This window comes from Sarcophilus harrisii, chromosome 6, assembly GCF_902635505.1.
Source record: "Sarcophilus harrisii chromosome 6, mSarHar1.11, whole genome shotgun sequence".
NCBI lineage: Eukaryota > Metazoa > Chordata > Mammalia > Dasyuromorphia > Dasyuridae > Sarcophilus > Sarcophilus harrisii.
Window position 1 is genome coordinate 145245362 of NC_045431.1, and position 20615 is coordinate 145265976.

General features: G+C 31.6%; 1 protein-coding gene across 3 annotated transcripts in view; it reads right to left on the reverse strand.

The window, feature by feature from the left end:
• Positions 1–1931: 1931 nt before the first annotated feature.
• The window catches only part of DNAJB14 (DnaJ heat shock protein family (Hsp40) member B14), a 78314-nt gene continuing 59630 nt past the window's right edge, over positions 1932–20615 (reverse strand). For 2 of the 3 annotated variants that reach the window (XM_003772940.4, XM_012552031.3), the window contains 5 exons: positions 15997–16182; positions 13426–13520; positions 8623–8732; positions 7544–7716; positions 1932–6677 (listed from right to left, as the gene is read on the reverse strand). In XM_003772940.4, the coding sequence (XP_003772988.2) occupies positions 6553–6677; positions 7544–7716; positions 8623–8732; positions 13426–13520; positions 15997–16182 (689 nt within the window). In that variant the 3' untranslated portion in view covers positions 1932–6552. Of the gene's footprint in view, positions 6678–7539; positions 7717–8622; positions 8733–13425; positions 13521–15996; positions 16183–20615 lie in introns of all 3 variants that reach the window. The other variant, XM_012552030.3, reaches the window with a different exon arrangement.

A 20615-nucleotide genomic window follows, 5' to 3' on the forward strand; every position in this document is an offset into this window, starting at 1 on the left:
AATTAATACCAGATAACTAGAACACTAGAAATGAAGAGGATCAGGAAATGGTTCCTGCAAGAAGTAATCCACAAGCTAAGGCTTCAAGAATAACGATACTAAGAGCTAGTGATAAGGAAGGAGTACAATTTTCCCCTTTGGTCTGATTTTTCTTGTTTAATAAAATTTGAAAATGTTGCTTGCTGTCTTAATGAGAAAGGGAGGAAAATCTGGAACACAAAGCCTAGCAAAAATGAGTGCTGAAAATTATCTTTACATGTATTTGGAAAATAAAATGCTCTTGGGAAAAAATAAAAGCTCATTCCAAGCCTGGTGAAATTGGGAAGACAGTGTGACATGGGGGAAGAACATTAGCTCTTGCCAGAGAAATCTAGTCTCTTGATTCCAATCTGCCTGATAAACCTGTGTGATCTTGGATATAATACAACTTCCTTTAACTAGATGTGCTCTGGGGTTCCTTCCATCACCAGATCTGATCCTATGAATGTAATTCTATTTGGTTAAAATTTTGTGTGTAATAAGCAGTAACATGAAATAAATCTAGAAAGATAATTTAGAGCTAGAGTGTGACACTGTATGTTTGTATTTTTACTGGAAAATGATAGGATGTCAGTTAGGATGGGACATGATAGAACCTGTGCTTTAGAAAAATTGTTTTGTCACCTGATATGGAGGATTTTAAGAGAAACTAAAAGAATAAATAAAACCTCAAAAATGTTGGAATCACAAATGTCCATTTATTTGTGTACATATGCAAACATATGTATGTTTCACAATCACAGTCAGACCTGATATATATCTGGCATTTTCAGCATAGGTTAACCTGTCAACTGTCCAAAGAAAAACTTCCTATCAGTTTTGGACAGCCAATAGAAGTACACTGGCTCTCCAGGCCAATGGTAAAAATTGGAATATTTTTAGAAATGACCTTCTGAAAACAAAACCAAACAAAAATGAGACTACTTTCTGGGTTCCAAACATCTAGGGACTGAGAGAAATATAACCAAGACCTTGTCCTTATCTAGCAGAAGCAATGGAGTTTATCCCTGATTGTGTAACTATGTTTGTTTTTTTTCCTCAGGAAGGTCAATGAGAAAATTTCATCTGAACATGGATGTATTCAGTGTAAGGTATTGCACTTATGTATGAAGTTTTATATTTGACCCATTACTATACTATTATAAATAGTATAAAATATAAAACATGATTTTTAGCACCTTCTACACAGTGACTCATTTTTTCTGTGAAAAAAATGATTAATGAAAAGGCTTAGAATTCATATTTCAAAAGATGTTAACCGGTAGACTGGAAAAGATTTATATGTGGTCATTTTCAAAACTATTGTATTTGACTATCTGGTTTCCCAGATCTAGATTAACCAGGATAAAATATTACTAAGTGGTAATAATTTATAAAGCACTTTAAAAGGGTGTAAAGTACTTTCCTCATAACTACCCTTGAGGCAGGTGATGGGTGATAAATTTTCTGCGCATGGACAAAAAGGAATACAAAATGACCCTTAGTTTCTATGCAGTTCTCTTTCAATTCTGTAGTGAAGGTAGAGGGCCAGTAATCATAAAACCTAGCACACCCTTAAAGTGAACTTGTATTATAATCATTTGCAGGGAGAATAATAATAACTTCAATCTGTTCCTGCCTTGCACAGACATGAAAACTGCAGGAAATGAAAAAAACAAATTTATCATAAAGCATTCAACAGAATTTACAAGTTTACAAAAATAAAATCAAATACCATTTCTTTAACACAGTTCTCACACTGAAAATAATTTTATTTTGATATAAGTCTGATATTACAGTAATTATGTTACAAATCAGACAGTTCATTTTTTAATCTTAAATGCACTATATAGACAAAATAAGATCTCCTATATAAGATGCCAGCTTCACTTCATTAAATTTTTTTACAAGGCTTCCATTAAAATTCCTACACATATTGGGAAAATTATCTGTGGCTTTCAAAACATACTAATTAAATTTTGGACTAGAAGGAGTTGGACTGAATGACAGAAAGTGAAAACAGGCAAGAAGCATTTCTCAAGATTAATAAATGGCCAACTGAGTTAATCCTTTTACTGCTTTTATTTCTTGTCATCATGACTAGCTAGAAAAAGGACTGACCTCTTCATTACCAAAACTCATACTACATACAGCTGAATGTTACCCATTTGAAAGTTCATTATTTACATTTTTGAAACTCAGTGGCTTATCAAACTGGAATGTTTTAATAAGGCATATTGTCTCCTGTGAAATGAAATTAGTTAAACAGTTTGGGGTCAGATGTTATTAACTTTTTGGTTTAATAGTCTTGTTGAGTTGAAGTCTCAAATATCAAATAATTAATTGATGGAGACATTTTAAGAAATGCTTCTTACCTAATAGCATATTTACAGATTGCTTTGAAAAGAAACAGGTACGGGCTATTTTGAAAAATGGAACTTATAACAGAAATGGCTATATACTCTTAGGGGGAAAAAAAGATTATTGAAGGCATAGACTTCATGTTTAACAAGACTCGGAGCTGAATTTCTAGCTTTAGAAGATTAATCCTTCTGCTAATGGAAGCCCTGCTCTGTGCAAACATATTGTGGTATTAATTAAACAATCACAAGTTTGAGGTATTAGCTGAAAAAAAAAAAAAAATATATATATATATATATACACCTATACACACACACAATACACAGAGTATTCACAAATCTAATGGCCCCAAGACCAGCAAACATTGGCATTAAATGAAAAAAAAAATTTTTATCTTGATAAGGGAAAAGTTACACATGCAAAGGGGTTTTTAAAAAATGCTACACAATCCTTAATATAAGGAGTGTTTTAAAGTAATTTTATTAAAAAGAAAACTGCTTTCATTCACATGAAATATGTATTTTAACAGTAATTAAACTAAAAAGGAAGCCTGACTTCTATTACCATGTTTCCCATCAGATCAATGATAAGTAAAATTCCTTAAGGGGGATCACCACTTTACTTATTTTCTTTGAAAAAATAGATAAAGGGGTTTGCTGGCACTAAAACCTTAAATAACAAATATATCTGCCAGACTATTATTTTTGTACTCATCAGTTTAGTCACATATTTTGTAAAGTAGCAAACAAGCTTGTTCACTGTTGTTTTCCTGTCCACATAAGGAGTGAAGATTTTATATAACTCTCCTTTTTGCCTTATTCAATGTGAGGCTGAGGAGTTATAAGATTAACTACTGGATTTAAGTCTCCCACAGGGACACCAAGTTTTTCTATGAACCTTTTGATTCTTTCACATAATACTTGCTTAATAGGAAAGCTGCCTTGATTACTTCAAGAATTTTTTTTTACTGTCTTAAAATCATTGGTAGATTAAATTCATATATAATTAAGCAAAAAATTAAAACATGTTTTATCAGGTAGTGTTGTGTTGCCACATGACATTATTTTAAAATATTGAATACCAAAGAGAAGGCCCTTTTAAATCAACTATAGAAACTAAGCCTTCTTTTTAGTTGTTAGATGTAGGGCTGGAGATGAAGGCTTAGTTGGTTTTTAGGGTTTGTGGTAAGTTTTGTTCAGTGGGAAAGAGCAGAAAACCAATCTAAGTAGAGGTAGTACAAGCAGATTAGTCTAATGAATTAGAGTAATGATGCTCATATATACGGGTGTAACTACTTCTCCTAGAGTATTCACATATTATTCATATTTTATGTGAGGAGTATGAAACAAATGGTTACAGATGCACCTAAATCCACTTAGTTCTGAAATGAACCCTTTTCACTTAAAAACAAACAAACAAAAAAAAACAATCTGAAACTACTATACAATATTGAGTGAAACTTTCCACAATTCAAAAATAGCCAAGATGGCAAAAACTAGCACCAATCCATTTGTAAACTATAGGGCAAAGGAAAACAAAAGTGATGAAACAGTGTGATTCTACTTTGTCTCAATTTACTCAGACATTAAAATACTTTATTTTGTATTTCTTCAGAAGCTTTAATTTGTTACTATTGAGTAGTTTAAAGGCATGGAAAAATTTCTTTGATGCCAACTGAATAAAATAGCTGTAAATTATCTAAACACAGTATATCCTTACTTCATGACTAGGAGCCTTTGATTAGTGTAGTGATGTAAAGTTTTAGTTTGGAATTTGGAATGAACACATACCTTTAATAAGTAATAATATTTCACAGGCAAAAAAAAAAAAAAAAATCTTTGAAATGAGTGTTAAAATGTGAAATTCTCCCACTTCAAGGTGGCCAAATATTGCCTTGCCCACCTTAAAACACTAAAAGGCCTGGGCTTTTTTTTTTTTTTTTTAAACTAGCATGCAGGTAATATAGAAAGCCCAACTTTTTCACCTCCAGAGCACAAAGCAGAAGAACCTTCTGAGGCTTGTTGGTCAGCAGGGTACCCTAAAATTTGCTCAGTCATTACTAGTGATTACAATCAATTTTAGTATGTCCTTTTTCCAAATATTTCATTTTAATATTTTAGGAAATTCAATGGAATATACCAATACAATAAAAGTATATAACACTGTCTAGAACCATGAGTAAGATAGCATGATACAACTTCACTTAACTTTACTAATGTCATCAATATTCTCAAACTCCAAATTAAAAGAAAAAGAATCATTAAGTAGGAGGGTTGAATTCAAAGAAACTACCTCCATTTATGCCCATCATTCCTGTGAAAACTAGAAAAAAAGAAATGGATAAAAATATTGTAATTCTAATCCAAATTTGTATGTTTTCTTATGACTATAATACTTTCAAAATAAATAATGAGCAACAATTTATGTCCTTTATCTGCTAATAGCCCACTCTGCAGGCTGAAGGAAATGCTTCAAAATGTAATTCCCTTTAAGTATACTATTTACTCTAAAGGCCACTTCTCTAAAAATTAAGTAAAACTTGATTGGGTTCTCTACTATTCCTTAATTATTATACTGTTATATAATTTATGATGCAACTAAGCAATTCTAAGTGAATCACTTGGAAAAAAGAGATACAAGAGGACAATTTTAAGGAGAATGATCATTTTAACAGGAATTTATTAGACTGACAATAAATTAGCTAAATTTAGAAAGTTTCTAAGCACAATGAGCACTGCTACTATACCAAATTTCTAGCATTCTCATCAAGTAAAAAAAAGCTGTCAAAGACTTGTTCCATTCAATGAGCATGAAACAAAATGATTAAAATATGACAACTGTTCCAACATAGAAAATTTCAAATAAAAGTCTCATATTCTATTTTATAGGCACAAAACCCAAAATCCAACTGCTTACATATGATTCTAATTTATACTAATGGATTTCATTAAAAAAAATGTATATATTTTTTTTTATTAAGATCAAATCCGACTACTTTAAATGTTGAGTCGACTTTAAGTTCAGAGTGGCATTATGGAGACATTTACAGTGACTTTCTGTAAAAGATTATTCTATCTGCCACTATATTTCTGCTCATCTTTTCATATAGCCAAATAGGTCAAATAATTTTGCAAGTTATCTATCTAAAGTTTAGTAGTTGGCAATAGTGTTTAAAGGCATAAGGCTTAATTTTAGTAGTAACTTTTCTTACCACTTGCTTATAAAAGAATTAATTTACTTTTGAGACCAAGCATGAAATAAGCACTAAGAAAACACAAATTTCTGTAGGAGAGGAAAAGCCTTTTCCTTCATAAATTTTAGAACCTTTTAAATGGACATTAAATTGACTGGGGGTGGGGTAGAGGGAACAAAGGAATATATTCAGAATTTCAAAACTGACATTTACTTCTCAAGAAATGTCAACATTAAGTATTTGTGTATCATATTTAGTGTATTTATTTTTAAATTAATCAGGATAGCTTTTCATTTCCTCACATTGCTTAGCAATTCATAAAATTAAATGGCAAACTGATAATCTACACCAGTTCAATTCATTTCAACATATATTCAGGAATATACATTTAAAAATATTAAATTCTTCTAAGCAGATAAAGCTAGAAGATTTTTTTACACAAAGTTAAATTGCCTTTAAAAAAAAAAAAGTATCATTGTTTAAACTCCACACACTGGACACCTGACAAGAAAAAAGTAACATTGTCATATAAGTATTTCATCAGTGAGCTTTAGTGTTTCATGGAGCTAAACTTTTGAGATTTTTAAATATAAAGTCAATAACTTGTATATACACAAAATGTTTTTTTCCCCCCATAAATATTTACATGAGAAGGGAAGAAGGGAATCACTGTAACTGGAAAACTGCTAGAGGTATGACAATCCTTTTCTGAATAATCTGTAATTAAAGAATTATGTAAGCATTGGAAGTAAAACTAAACAATTAAGAGATGCGTAACTAAATAATGAATTTTAGTTTTCAATTTCACATTATATAAAGAAGCCATTAACTGTTTTGAGCCCTAGATAAGATTTCAGGGAACAACTACTCAGTTTAGTTTTTAATATCCAACTCTTTTTTGAGATTTTACAACGAAACTAAATTTCTTCTTGTACAGAAAAAAAAAAAGTGTGCTAAAAGATGTAAATGAAAATCCTGGTTCATCCTCCTCTATAGATACTAGTCAGCCGCTCTAATTCTTTACAGTTGTCCATGCTTAGTGATTCTGCCTTTTTTCGTAGTCGATCATCCCGGTATACTTTTGCTGCATACTGCATATCTGTTTCTTTAAACAGAAAAACATTTTTAAAAATTTAAGAAATAATTATGTTTTTAAAATAAAGTGTCATTTATGGTCACTCAATGAAAATCTGTTCACTGAATCCCTTGTTCAGAATACTATTAGTCTTTCTCTTTGTATATGTGTGATTTTATAAAACAATTCTTTAAAAAAAAAAAAAAAAAAAAAAGGGGATCATTTCAGAGAACTATAGAATACAGAAACTCTTCATTTATCAAGTAAAAAAATTAAGACTCATAACTAGTGAAATGATCTGATCCAAGCACTGCCAATTTTATTTAGTGATTTGATATTTGCAAAATACTCTAAATAAGCTCAAGCAAATATTCATTTAAATATGAAGTATCTCCATTTTACCAATGAGGAAACTAACAGACCCCGCCTACAGTCATAAAATAATTAACTTCAGTCAATTCTCAAACCCAAGGCTCCTGATTCCTAATGCAGTGCTGATTCCATTTTCTTATTCAGTGCTAATTGGAAATAGTTGAGTATTTAGGAGCACATAAGTAATAATGCAGCTACCAATCTTTAAGAGAAAGATGACAATACTTACATATGCCATCATCAACTTATGTAACTTTCTAAGTGGACCATTTACATATTAACATATATCTTGTTGACATCTGGTCAATAGCTAAGCTTTACATGAAGTTACACAAATACTTCACTGATGCTGACCAAAAATAAAAAATGAGAGCCACAAACTGAGAATAAAAGAGAAAGAGAGAAAGACACGGAGATGGAAGGAGGGGGGAGACTGGTGGAGAAAATGAATGAAGATCACAAGTAAAATAGCGTTTAGAAATTCTGTTGTAAATCTGCTAACATTAATTATTTGTTCAACTTACTTTGTTGTCTTTCTTTCCAGCAATTATTTCGAATATTAGTCACATAATCTTCTTCCACACTTTTTTCTACCTTTTGTAATAACATTCCTTTATATTCATTTTTAAAATCCTTGTTGACATAATAAACAACACCTAAATTTTCTGTCTGCATTTTAATGGTTTGTCCTGAACCACTGCAAAATAGACAAATACTTATTAGTTTTTATGAACTAAATTCAAAATTAAAATTTTATGAACTTTAAGTTATAAAATCAAGTTGCCAAAGGAACATTAAAATATGAAATTGATAATTCACCTTAATTTTAAAATTATATTATGTTGAATTTTCAAAAAGATATTTTGATCATTCCCTAAAATGAAATAATTTTAATACAGTTTTATTTTAGATTTTAAAAGCAAACAAAACTATATCAATGTTTGAATTCCTACTTAAAAGAGCAATAGGTTTTATTTAGAACAATTAAATTTAATGGCAACCATGTAAATGCACTACATCTTTAACAAACAAATCTTTGACTCAATGAAGGCAAAATAAATGTGAACCAATTTTCCTAATCAAAAAAGTTAATAATAGTAAAACTAAAAAACAAAAACAAACAAACAAACAAAAAAAAAAAACTGGAGTACTGGGTTAAACTGCCTTAAAGATATATTATTAATACAATTCAAATTTCATTTCAGATTTTATGAGAAAGTGGGCTTCATACAAAGAGTAATATCAACTTCTTTTTATTCTATACTCTATAAATAGTTACATTTGCTAACATATACAGGAAAATTAAGTTGTTTCCTCATTTTCTTATATCTATAGAAAAGAATACTTTTTTTTTTGCCTTGAGAATACAAAAGTATTAATATATCATCTTTCCATATTAAATGGCCATGAAGTCTAATCACAACATTCTTTCCTTATTCATTTCATCCAACTAAATAAACTAAATTAGAAAAGGAAAATAAAAACATACTTTATAATTATTAATCTGATAAAACCCAGGAAAAAACTAAAATTATTCTGGTAATTCAAGAAGTAGAAAGACTACTAAGGAAATAAATTCATTATAAAATAATTAACTACTTACGATCTGGGATATAAGGAGTAAGGAGGATTAGAAACCATCAATTGACTTAACAAGGACACAAGGATCAACACTACAATGGGCATCAGCTGTATAAACACAGAGAAACCTCCCTATATAATAGAAAAAAAAAACCAAATTAGAATCTAAATGTCTTCTCAAATGAAAAGTTATACAAAAACCAAAGAATCTCACAATGGAAAAGATCTTCAGAAAATACTTAATATTGTATGCACTTTATAGGAGTTAAGATGAAGCTTAGAGATAGTACTTAGTGGGAGAATCCTGGAACCTTCACACCTTTAGTCCAATGCACTTTCTTGGAGATACTTTGCTGTCCTGTATAATCTAGCTTCTGTACAGAAACTGAATTATAATAAAAAATTAAAACCTAGAGGGTCATTAACACTATTAAATAGATCAATAGCAATCCTGGGTCATATGAGATTAAGACTGTATTTTACACTCTCATAACTGACAAGAGCTTTAAGTTCTGAAAACATTTGTGCCAAATTTCTGAAAATCTAATTATTTAATCATTGACTTATATCTATGTTCCCTTCTGATTAAACTAGCCATGGTTTCTAACATCTTCTAACAAAGTATTTTTCTTCTATTCCTCCTATCTAGTCTATCAATTAATAGAGATTAATTTAAATAGATGCTGATAAATGTTAAACTTTTTAAAAAAATGTAAACAATTCCCTTTCTAAAATAACCTAATTTATTTGCAGAAAAATGAGGACTGATTTCTATGCATATTAAGATTTTTTGAAAGATAACCAAGAAGTTATCATCTTCCAAGTAGACTTTTTTTTTAATAATGAGAATCTGACCAAATCAGAGTCAAAAGTTACATATTATAATGAAATCATAAACAAGAAAACAAACAGTAGATGGGAGGGTGCAGGGAAGGTTGAATAAGCCTGTGAACTGACTTGTAAAACCAACTCATTAAGCTGTCTTACATGAAATACTAGAGAAGAGGTAATGTAAGCTTAAGCCTAAATTAAAAAATCGATTTGATCCAGAATTTTGATTTTTATAAGTGCGAGTTAACTCCCAATAAAGAAATTCCTTCAATCAATGCAAATCAAAATTATTGAAGGTCAAAATTGCAATTGCAGAAAGGTAGTCCTGGGAAACTTTACTTTATAAATCCTTGAAAAAGCATAGTCTTGTATGGAGGAATAAGAAGGAAAAAGTGTGATGTTTAATCTCATTATGTAAAAATAGTTGAATGAAAAACAGATCTGGAAGAAAGCAATTTACTATGAAGAAAAGTAAGTGTCCCTAGAATGAAACTTGTAAAAATTAATTCAAAGAAGCTTAACTAGCCAATCGAGAGAATCATATTAAAAGAAACAGCATTATTACACATTTGTATGATGTTTTCCAAAGCACTTTTATATATAATCTAATCCTCACAAAATAGTAGGCAAGGAATATGTAATCATATTTAATCAATCATCAGCAGGCATTTATTAAGCACTTGCTATGTGCCAGGCACTCTGCTAACATCTAGGGATAAAAAGAAAATTCAAAACTCTAAAATAAATTTACACGCTAATGGGAGAAATAATTTATACATAAACAGGCACACATACTATAAAAAGAAAGTTGATACAAAGTAGAGACAGTGATAAGGCTTCCCAAAGAAGGTGCTGCTAACTGGTCTCAGTCTTGAAGAAAGCCAGAAATCCTAAAAGGAGGGTGAATGGAGACAACCAACATAAAGGCATAGTGATGGGAGACATGGCTGGAAGAAAGGATGTACAGAGAAATAATGTATAAGGGAGAAATGGGTCAGTTTGAAAGAAACAGAGGCATTTATATTTGATTCTAAAGCTAATAAGAGAATCACTGGAGCTTACTGGGTAAGAAGGCAATATGATCAGACCTGAGTCTTAGAAAATCACTTTGGTACCTGCATGAAGAATGGATTAGAATAAGGAAAGACTTGAGAAAGGAAAACAATGTAGTAAACTACTGCTGTAATTTAGGAGAGAAGTGATAATCTTGAACCAGATTCAAAGATTAAAATGAAAAGGAGATGGACATATGAGAGATGTGATAAACTGAAAAAATCTGTAATAGATTTGACCTAATTTCATGATTTCCATCAGTACCATTCAACAGCAAATGAGGAGGAGCAAAAGATGTACAATGAGAGTAATCTAAAATAGGATTTGGCAAGATACACATGATGATTAGAAAAGGGAATATGAGAGATTTGACAGTGAAGGATAATACAGAGTTAAACTGTTCATCAAAGGGTTGGAAAGGGAGGAGAGTAAAGCTTGAGCAGGGGCAACAGACTAGGAAAGTATAGAAAACTAGAGGGATAGAGAGTGGGGATGAGAAGTAAGATGGCACAGGGAGAGAAAGAAGAATTAAAGAGTATGAGCATATGGGGGAATTTCGGTGTTCTTTGACATGGAAAAGAGTGCTTGTAGGTAGATCATCCAAGTAGAATAGAATTAAAAATTAGATATTTGAGAAACTATGGAAGATATTCATAAACAGATTTCCCCATATTATATATGCATGTATATATATATAGTTCCCCAGTATAAAGATATTGGTTGGGGAGAAATGATTGCTAATTAATAACTAAACTCACTGAGAAAAGAGGAAGAATATCCTAGAAGTCACTAAGGTAATAGAGGTCAGGATATGGAGTATGAAAGAAGCTACTATTAGTTCAGGGAAGGAAGGCCAGTGATGTAGTATCTTCTGGAGGAGAGGAATCAGGGAGTACCAGAAGATGGAAAAAGAGAGGAGACCTATAATGAAAGAAAACGTTTTAATTAGAGTTCCACAAGGCATAGAGAAAAAGGGGAGAACAGCAGCAGACTGGTAATGGGAATCAAGGCAAGTAGGTTGAGGGAGGTGAGAATGGTAAGAGTGGATGGCACCCAGGGGTTCACAATCACAGGAAAGGGAAAAATAAGAAAGAAATAGGCCAACCAGTGGGTAGTGAGTCCTGGCAGATTATCAGTAGGGAGAAGGCTGTGGAGAGAGGCAGGTGACCCCAAGGTTCATGGTTTCCCTCTCTGTCTCTGCCTTCTGCTCCCCTACTCCCTAGGCTCATCTAGAGATAAAAAGAAAATTCAATCCCTCTCCTGAACTCTGAAATAAGTTTACATGCTAATGGGAGAAACAATTTATCCGTAAACAGGTACACATAACATAAAAAGAAAGTTGATACAAAGTAAAGACAGTGATAGACTAGACTCACTGTAGAAAGTGTTACTTGACTTGGGGTCAGCCAGAAATAAACCAAAGGAGGGAAACACTATAGCCTGATCGTGGTGTATTCCAGGAGTCTCAAAAAAATCTCTAAGAGAAGACTGGAGGTATTGTGTCCCAGGATACCTGGGAGCCCTGGAGGCAAGCATAAGGAAGGCCAGGTAGTATTATGACCTGAGATCATATGTGCGTGTGTGGAAAATCAATTTCAAATTCTAGGAAATATATAAATTGATAATTACTAATATTACTAAATATATTATATTAAGCAATTTTCCAGTCAGTCAAGTTTTGTCTTCCAGGAAAAGATAAGTAACAAATATTTGAGGAAAAGGTGGTAGGTCTGAATACCTATTTGTTAGCGCTTTCCTGGGCTAAAATTCTAGTAAATGATTGCGATGAAGATTTTAGATAAATGCATAATTCTAAAGTGGTACAAACTAGATTTGGTTCAATGAAAAAAAATTAAAATACATAAAAAAATGAAGAGATGATATTCAGGGAACAAATATTTATATAAATTTGCTGCTATGGAAGACTAGCAAATACTGTGGTAAAATACTCGCAACCTATATTCCTCATTTCCATCACAGAAAAAAAGAAGTTACCTTAGGCATATTTTTAAATTGATATTTGAAAATATCTAAATGAAGGTTTTCTCCATAAGCCAGAGAGTGGGTGATAGGTATCTAAATATGATATAAACTTTTATGTGTTTGACCAGAGAACCTGCCTATGGATGGGCTAAAATAAAAATGAAATGAACTTTTTAAGAGAAAGAATGAAGGGAAAAAAGAATGATTCGATTTATGTTAAATGTTTTTTTTTTTTTAAAAGGTGGCAACTATCCAGACAGAGCAGTTAAGAAAAAAAGCTTCCTAGTAAAGAGCAATGTCAGGATGGTTTTTTCCCCACACAGAAAAGCCCTAAGGAGAGACTTGTTAAGTGCTGGATAGAATCCAAAATCAAGATTCAGGTATTATAGAGGAGGCCCCTGACCTAAAACTGAGGAGCTGGGTCTGAAGTCTAGAGCAAGGAAAGAATGAGTTTTCCCCAAGGAAAAGATTTACAATAGCTGCATAATTTTGGAAATAGGTTGAACCTGTAAAAACAAGATCATTCATGTTATATTACATTTTAATAAACAATGAAGTTTTATACTTACAAATTAACTTTATCATTTTATAAAATAGAAACTTTATACTCCCAAGAGTTCCTCACACTATTTTGAAGTAAAGTTAAATACTAAATGACTTTAAAAGGTGTTCCTATACTACCTAGGACCTGCAGGACTATGGGAAAGAATTTGAGGCAAGGAATACAGATGTTAGGCTGTCCTTCTAAAATATAAGGAGTAGAAAAATCCTTTGATGGTGGAAGGAGAAATAATCAGATGTAAATGCAGATATGCTTTCTTATTTGTGGATGATCTAAACAGTTTCATTATAAATTTTGCTTATAAATTTATTTTTATATAACCCTCTCTATGAATCATACCACTTAAGTTAATTTCTGGAAACAAGGCAAATACAAGCAATTATATCCCAAACATACATCGCCTCTTTCTTCTTCTCTCTCATGTCCACTATGCCGATGTTGGTGGTGATGACTATATCCAGCCCGTCCATTTGAAAATGAATGTACACTACCTGAAGAGTTAAAAGCAAAATTAAGCCCAAAATAGCACTTGTGACCAAAATACTTAGAAAAAGAAAATTAAGCCAAATCCAGGATTATTATTGTTTACAATTATCTTCAGATCAAACATGCAAGTTTTTCTTTTCTTTTCTTTTTTTTTTTAAAAGCAACCACATCTATTGATTATAAAGATTCTTTTAAAAGTTTTATGGTACTTTTAAATTTAAATAATTTGGTTTTTAGGTGTGACAGAAATAATAAATATATGGTATTTAGCAGTAAAATTTAAGACAGCTTCATTACAAAATGAATTGCAATGTATTAGTTCAGACCGTGTACCAAAGAAAAATGGTTACTCTATGGATAAGATTGATAAACTGTGTTCTATGGCTAGCAGAACTGAAGTTTGTATCAGCTACAAAAAGAAAATTTCTAAATCATTATCATAAAGATTACAAAATGTATGACAGCTACATTTTAAGTTACTCAAGTTTCCAAGCTTACCATCTTGTATAAGGATTTTATAAAGACCTGTAGATACTTCTAGATCTCATTCCCATGGTCATCCTTTCATAAAAAATTAATGATTTACTATGATATCCATTTTTCCCCCAAACCAAGTTCATTATCTTTGATCCAAAAGGTAATTATCCTCCTTATTAATGATACAATTGATTTTTCCCATTATTCAATAACTAAAATGATTTAATTAATTCAAGAAATATTATTCTGATAACTTTACAATTTAAATAACAAATTTAGTTATTATTTTGCATTTATATAATATCTTTGCTTTAAAGGTTAAAAATAAAGCTTATTTTTTTAAAGCTGTATAACCAAAATCATTATCAGTATCATTAAAAAAAAAAAAAAAAGGACAGGAGATTAAGATTTTTTATCTCATTAATCAGGAATCTACTCATTTTAAAATAGTCCAGACTATCCCTGAAATATCTTTTGATTCTAATTACTCAATCATTTAGTTTGAGTCCTTCATCTTTGTTTATCCAGGCTGCTGCAATAAATTAACCTTTTAATTGATCTTCCTCCTTGAGTATCATATCCTCTACAACAAAGCTTGTCATCTTTCTAAAACACTACAATGTTTTTTCACTTCTCTCCTCAAAAAACTTCAACTGCTTTCTACTGTTTGGTATAAAGTATTAAAGGACTGACTTAGATATGTAATAGTTTATAAAATCTAGCTCCAACCTATTTTTCCAAATTTATATTGCAGCTAACCTAGACTACATTCCATTACTCATTATCATTTTTTTTCTTTTCCTGTGTCTTTGTTCCTCAAAACTGGAGAAGTCAATTTCTTCATGAAACCTTCAATAACTTGGTCCAGGGTCCACTTCACTCTCAATTTTTTTCACTGTAATTTGTATCTTATCTGTGTACACTTCTCATTCTATTTTGTTTCTTAGTTATTTATATGTCTATCCTCCTTTCTCATTAGAACCTGAGTTCATAGTAGGGCCTGTGTGTTTCCAATATCTAGTACACTTTTTTTGCATATAGCAAACATTTAATAAATATTTGTTAATCTTTTTGCTGAATAGACAAGTTTTTTTTTTTTTAAGATCTTATCTATTAGATTAATTATTGGCAATGCCATTAATTAATTGGCAAGGCTGTCCAATTAGTGAATACACACATACACACACACACCCTCTTTAATTCACTGGCAAAAGCAAAGTTTCAGTAAGGAAGCTTCCTTTCCCAATGTGGTTCAGCAGTTGTTCTGCATCCTGCAGTCTACAAGAGCTGTTTGGGGCATTACCAGATTCAGCAATTTGCCTTGGGTCATTCATGCCAACTGTGTCAATTGACAGAACTGGAAACCAAGTAGGCCTTCCTGACTTGGAGACTAGTTTTCTTATCTACTAAATCACAAAGCCTTGCCATATGTTAATTATATTTATCTTATTGTTGTTTGTTACTTCTATTAGGTATCAATTTAATAGCTTCATTTCAGTTACTTTATATACTTGAATGAAATAAAACTCTGTTTAGATAAATACATGGTCCTAACTTTTCACTAACAAATTACCATTAATAATATTTTTGTTATATGACTAGGAAATCTGCGCAAATGAAATAATTCCTGTACAGTCAAAGCTTATATCCAAGGCATTTTTGTCTTCTAGCAGTAACAGTAGTTCACATTTGTTCAAAGCTTGAAGGTCTGCAAAGTGCTTTTCTAGATCTTACTTATTAGCCCTCAGAGATCCAACCATCTATATATATCCTTAAGATATTACTTATTATCTAATTTCCTGTCATTTTCTTTCATATAGCTTTTTTTGCAGACAAGAGTCATGATTCACTGCTCTTGACAAGAGAAAGAAATTATCTCTTGGACTTGCTCACAACTCTGACATTTTTAACAAATATGGGAGTGATAAGCAAACCATTCAAAAGGCTTAACTGAAAATCTCAAACTTCAATAAATAAGCTGTATATGAATGATTATTACAGTACCTGATGGAAATCCACCACCAAAGAATATATTAAACAAATCTTCTGGAGTTATATCAGCTTCACAGCCTCTATGGAAATTAAATCTACCATTGTTTTGGTGATTACATGCTTGGTCTTCATTCCCTGTGAGGTCATACTGCTTTCTTTTTTCAGGATTGCTTAAAACAGCATAGGCATTTCCAATCTCTGAAATATTTAGTGAATAAAAGCAAACCACATTATAACAGATACATTAAGCTACATATATCTAATTTAAATAAAGAATTACTAGTGATCAAGAAGACAGTAAAAATGATTATCCTTCAAAGACAAAATTACATTATTTCTACAATTATATAGGTAATAATCTTGAGTTACTCCACAACATTAATTTCCTATTCCAGCTTCTCAAAACATGAAATACAGACTTTCATTATTAACCTAGCCTATGTTACTTTCCTACCCATACCAGCCCTTCTTCCTTTGTGATTCGAATCATCAGGGCTTAGCTTAAAAGTCTCCTTTGTTCTAAGACCCTTTTCTTAGTCTGAATGAATATGACTTTCAATTTGAAAAGTAGTTCTTTTCAGCAAGGTTGCCCACTGTCACCATTATTATTCAATATTGTATTAGAAACACTAGCCTCAGCAATAAGAGTCGAGAAAGAGATTAAAGGAATCAGAATAGGCAGTGAGGAAACCAAACTATCACTCTTTGCAGATGATATGATGGTGTACTTAGAGAACCCCAGAGATTCTACTAAAAAGCTATTAGAAATAATCCATAACTTTAGCAAAGTTGCAGGTTATAAAATAAATCCCCATAAATCCTCAGCATTTTTATACATCACCAATAAAATCCAACAGCAAGAGATACAGAGAGAAATTCCATTCAGAATAACTGTCGACAGCATAAAATATTTGGGAATCTATCTACCAAAGGAAAGTCAGGAATTATATGAGCAAAATTACAAAAAAACTTTCCATACAAATAAAGTCAGACTTAAACAATTGGAAAAATATTAAGTGCTCCTGGATAGGTCGAGCGAATATAATAAAGATGACAATACTCTCTAAACTAATCTATTTATTTAGTGCTATACCAATCAGACTTCCAAGAAAATATTTTAATGCTCTAGAAAAAATAACAACAAAATTCATATGGAATAATAAAAGGTCAAGAATCTCAAAAGAATTAATGAAAAAAAAAATCAAATGAAGGTGGCCTAGCTGTACCTAATCTAAAACTATATTATAGAGCAGCAGTCACCAAAACCATTTGGTATTGGCTAAGAATAGATTAGTTGATCAGTGGAACAGGTTAGGTTCACAAGACAGAATAGTCAACTACAGCAATTTAGTGCTTGACAAACCCAAAGATCCTAACTTTTGGGATAAGAATTCATTATTTGACAAAAACTGTTGGGATAACTGGAAATTAGTATGACAAAAATTAGGCATGGACCCACACTTAACACCGTATACCAAGATAAGATCAAAATGGGTCCATGATTTAGACATAAAGAACGAGATTATAAACAAATTGGAGGAATATAGGATAGTTTATCTCTCAGACTTGTGGAGGAGAAAGAAACTTGTGACTAAAGATGAACTAGAAACCATTATTGTTCACAAAATAGAAAATTTTGATTATATCAAATTAAAAAGCTTCTGTACAAACAAAACTAATGTAAACAAGATTAGAAGGGAAGCAACAAACTGGGAAAACATCTTCACAGTTAAAGGTTCTGATAAAGGCCTCATTTCCAAAATATATAGAGAACTGATTCTAATTTATAAGAAACCAAGCCATTCTCCAATTGATAAATGGTCAAAGGATATGAATAGACAACTTTCAGATTATTACCACTCATATGAAAGAGTGTTCCAAATCATTATTAATCAGAGAAATGCAAATTAAGACAACTCTGAGATACCACTACACACCTGTCAGATTGGCTAAGATGACAGGAAAAAATAGTGATGATTGTTGGAGGGGATGCGGGAAAACTGGGACACTGATACATTGTTGGTGGAGTTGTGAACGAATCCAACCATTCTGGAGAGCAATCTGGAATTATGCCCAAAAAGTTATCAAACTGTGCATACCCTTTGATCCAGCAGTGTTTCTACTGGCCTTATACCCCAAGGAGATACTAAAGAAGGGAAAGGGACCAGTATGTGCCAAAATATTTGTGGGAGCCCTGTTTGTAGTGGCTAGAAGCTGGAAACTGAGTGGATGCCCATCAATTGGAGAATGGTTGGGTAAATTGTGGTATATGAATGTTATGGAATATTATTGTTCTGTAAGAAATGACCAGTAGGATGAATACAGAGAGGTTTGGAGAGAATTACGTGAACTGATGCTAAGTGAAATGAGCAGAACCAAGAGATCATTATATACTTCAACAATGATACTGTATGAAGATGTAATCTGATGGAAGTGGATTTCTTTGACAAAGAGACCTAATTCAGTTTCAATTGATCAATGATGGATAGAAGCAGCTACACCCAAAGAAAAAACACTGGGAAATGAATGTAAACTGTTTGCATTTTTGTTTTTCTTCCCGGGTTATTTTTACCTTCTGAATCCAATTCTCCCTGTGCAACAAGAAAACTGTTTGGATCTGCACACATACATTGTATCTAGGATATACTAGGACATATTCAACATATATAGGACTGCTTGCCATCTAGGGGAGGCGGGGAGAGAGGAAGGGAAGGGAAGAATCGGAACAGAAGTGAGTGCAAGGGATAATGTTGTAAAAAATTACCCTGGCATGGGTTCTGTCAATAAAAAGTTACTACAATTAAAAAAAAAAAAAAAAAAGAAAAGTAGTTCTTTTCTAGCTAAACAGGTTATCTCAACTTTCTGAAATTTCCTATTATACTTCTCTGCTCAGTATGCCTAAAGGATCTATTTTATTTTTCACTGACTTAAATGTTTATCCACTACTTTTCATCAATGTCAGGAAAAAATTACCAGAATATATACAATTCCATCTTGTTGCAATCTGCATTCTCAAGCAGAAACACACCAAGTTTAAAGGCTAATCTTGTCTATACCCCAAATTTAGTATTTATTGCATAACAGTAAATGACTATTCTTTAAACATTTCATAATGTTAAAAAAGACATAAAAAGGAAGCTTTCCAGAACATTAGGTAGATCCTCAACAAATGAATTGTGGGAAGACAGGGTAGAGATCATAAAAGAATAAAAAAGTATGGATAGATTATATTCTACACCATTAGGGGCAGCATCCAAACTAATAAGACCACAAATCCACCTAAGTATATAATATGCCTAATTTTCACAAGTTATGCTTCTCTAATACCAATAAAAGTAAATGCTACTTCTTGTGGATGTAAAAGTCCATCTGCATCTTCCACAGTGGCTAGACATATAGGAAAACTCAATTAAATTCTTGTTTTTAATGAATGAGCCATTTCCTTAGACATATATTATTCAGAAACATACTTCTAAATAAAACTATATTGCTTTCAAGATCTAAAATTAATGGAATCTGTTAGTAGAATTTTCTATTCAGCTACAAAGTTTGTTCAAAATAGAATATAATATAACCTTATTTAATGTGTTGATAAACTAATAAATGAATAATCACAAAGTTTTTAGAGCTAGAAGAGGTTTTTCCCTCTTATTTAAGGCTCAGGAGGATTAAATAACATCACATGGGTGATAAATTTTCAATCAGGAAGGAAAGATATGTTCATTCCTCCTCTTAATAAATCTCATTGAGTTATCCAAATTCTATTCTAGTACTGAAATTCTTTTGTTGATTAGTACTTAAAATAAGCAACCCATTGTAACTAAGTAGATGTAACTTGTTAAGAATGGCTGGATAAAATTGTGAGATACAAGTGAAACATAAACTATAACACTGTTATTCTGTAAGAAATGATGAATAAGGAAGTCAGAGAAATTTAGGAAGACCTGAAGTAAGGCAAAGAAAGCAAAACAAATGGAATAAAAGATAATATGACTATAATAATTGTACTATCATTAAATAATATAAATGCACACACCACCCCAAACACCAGAATTTAAATTATACACGTCAAATCTTGGTTACAGAGACTTGATGATGACACAAACTTCCTTTCAATAAAGAAACACAAACACAGTTGTATATTTTTAAGTTTGCTTTGTTTGATTTTTTCTTGTTATAAGAAGGTCTTTTGGGAATAAAGGGTGGAATAGCATGAGCAAGTAACAGTAGTGTTATAAGGAAAATACAGTAAGCTACAAAGTCTGTTTGAACCATCCATATAATACCCTGACAAATCTATGACCATGTATAAGTTTTTTCTTTTAATACTGAAGAAGCTAAGTGCTTTCCAGAAGTAACACCAGGTACCAGTAGGTCCTAGACCACAGTCCTCATAGTCCTAGCCTTCCACACTAAAAGCTACTTTTGGGGAATGGATTTAACTAAGTCCAACCCTACTATCATTACATTTATTTTCATATTTAAACACTACTGCTGTCACTGGAAATTGAAATTAGTTTGCTTCAGGCTTTAAATGCTACCCTCCTCTGATGTGTTAAGCAGCACTTAACAAGATAAAATGTTAACCAAGAAAATTCTTTAAGTGAACAATTAAAGTAATTTGCTTCAAC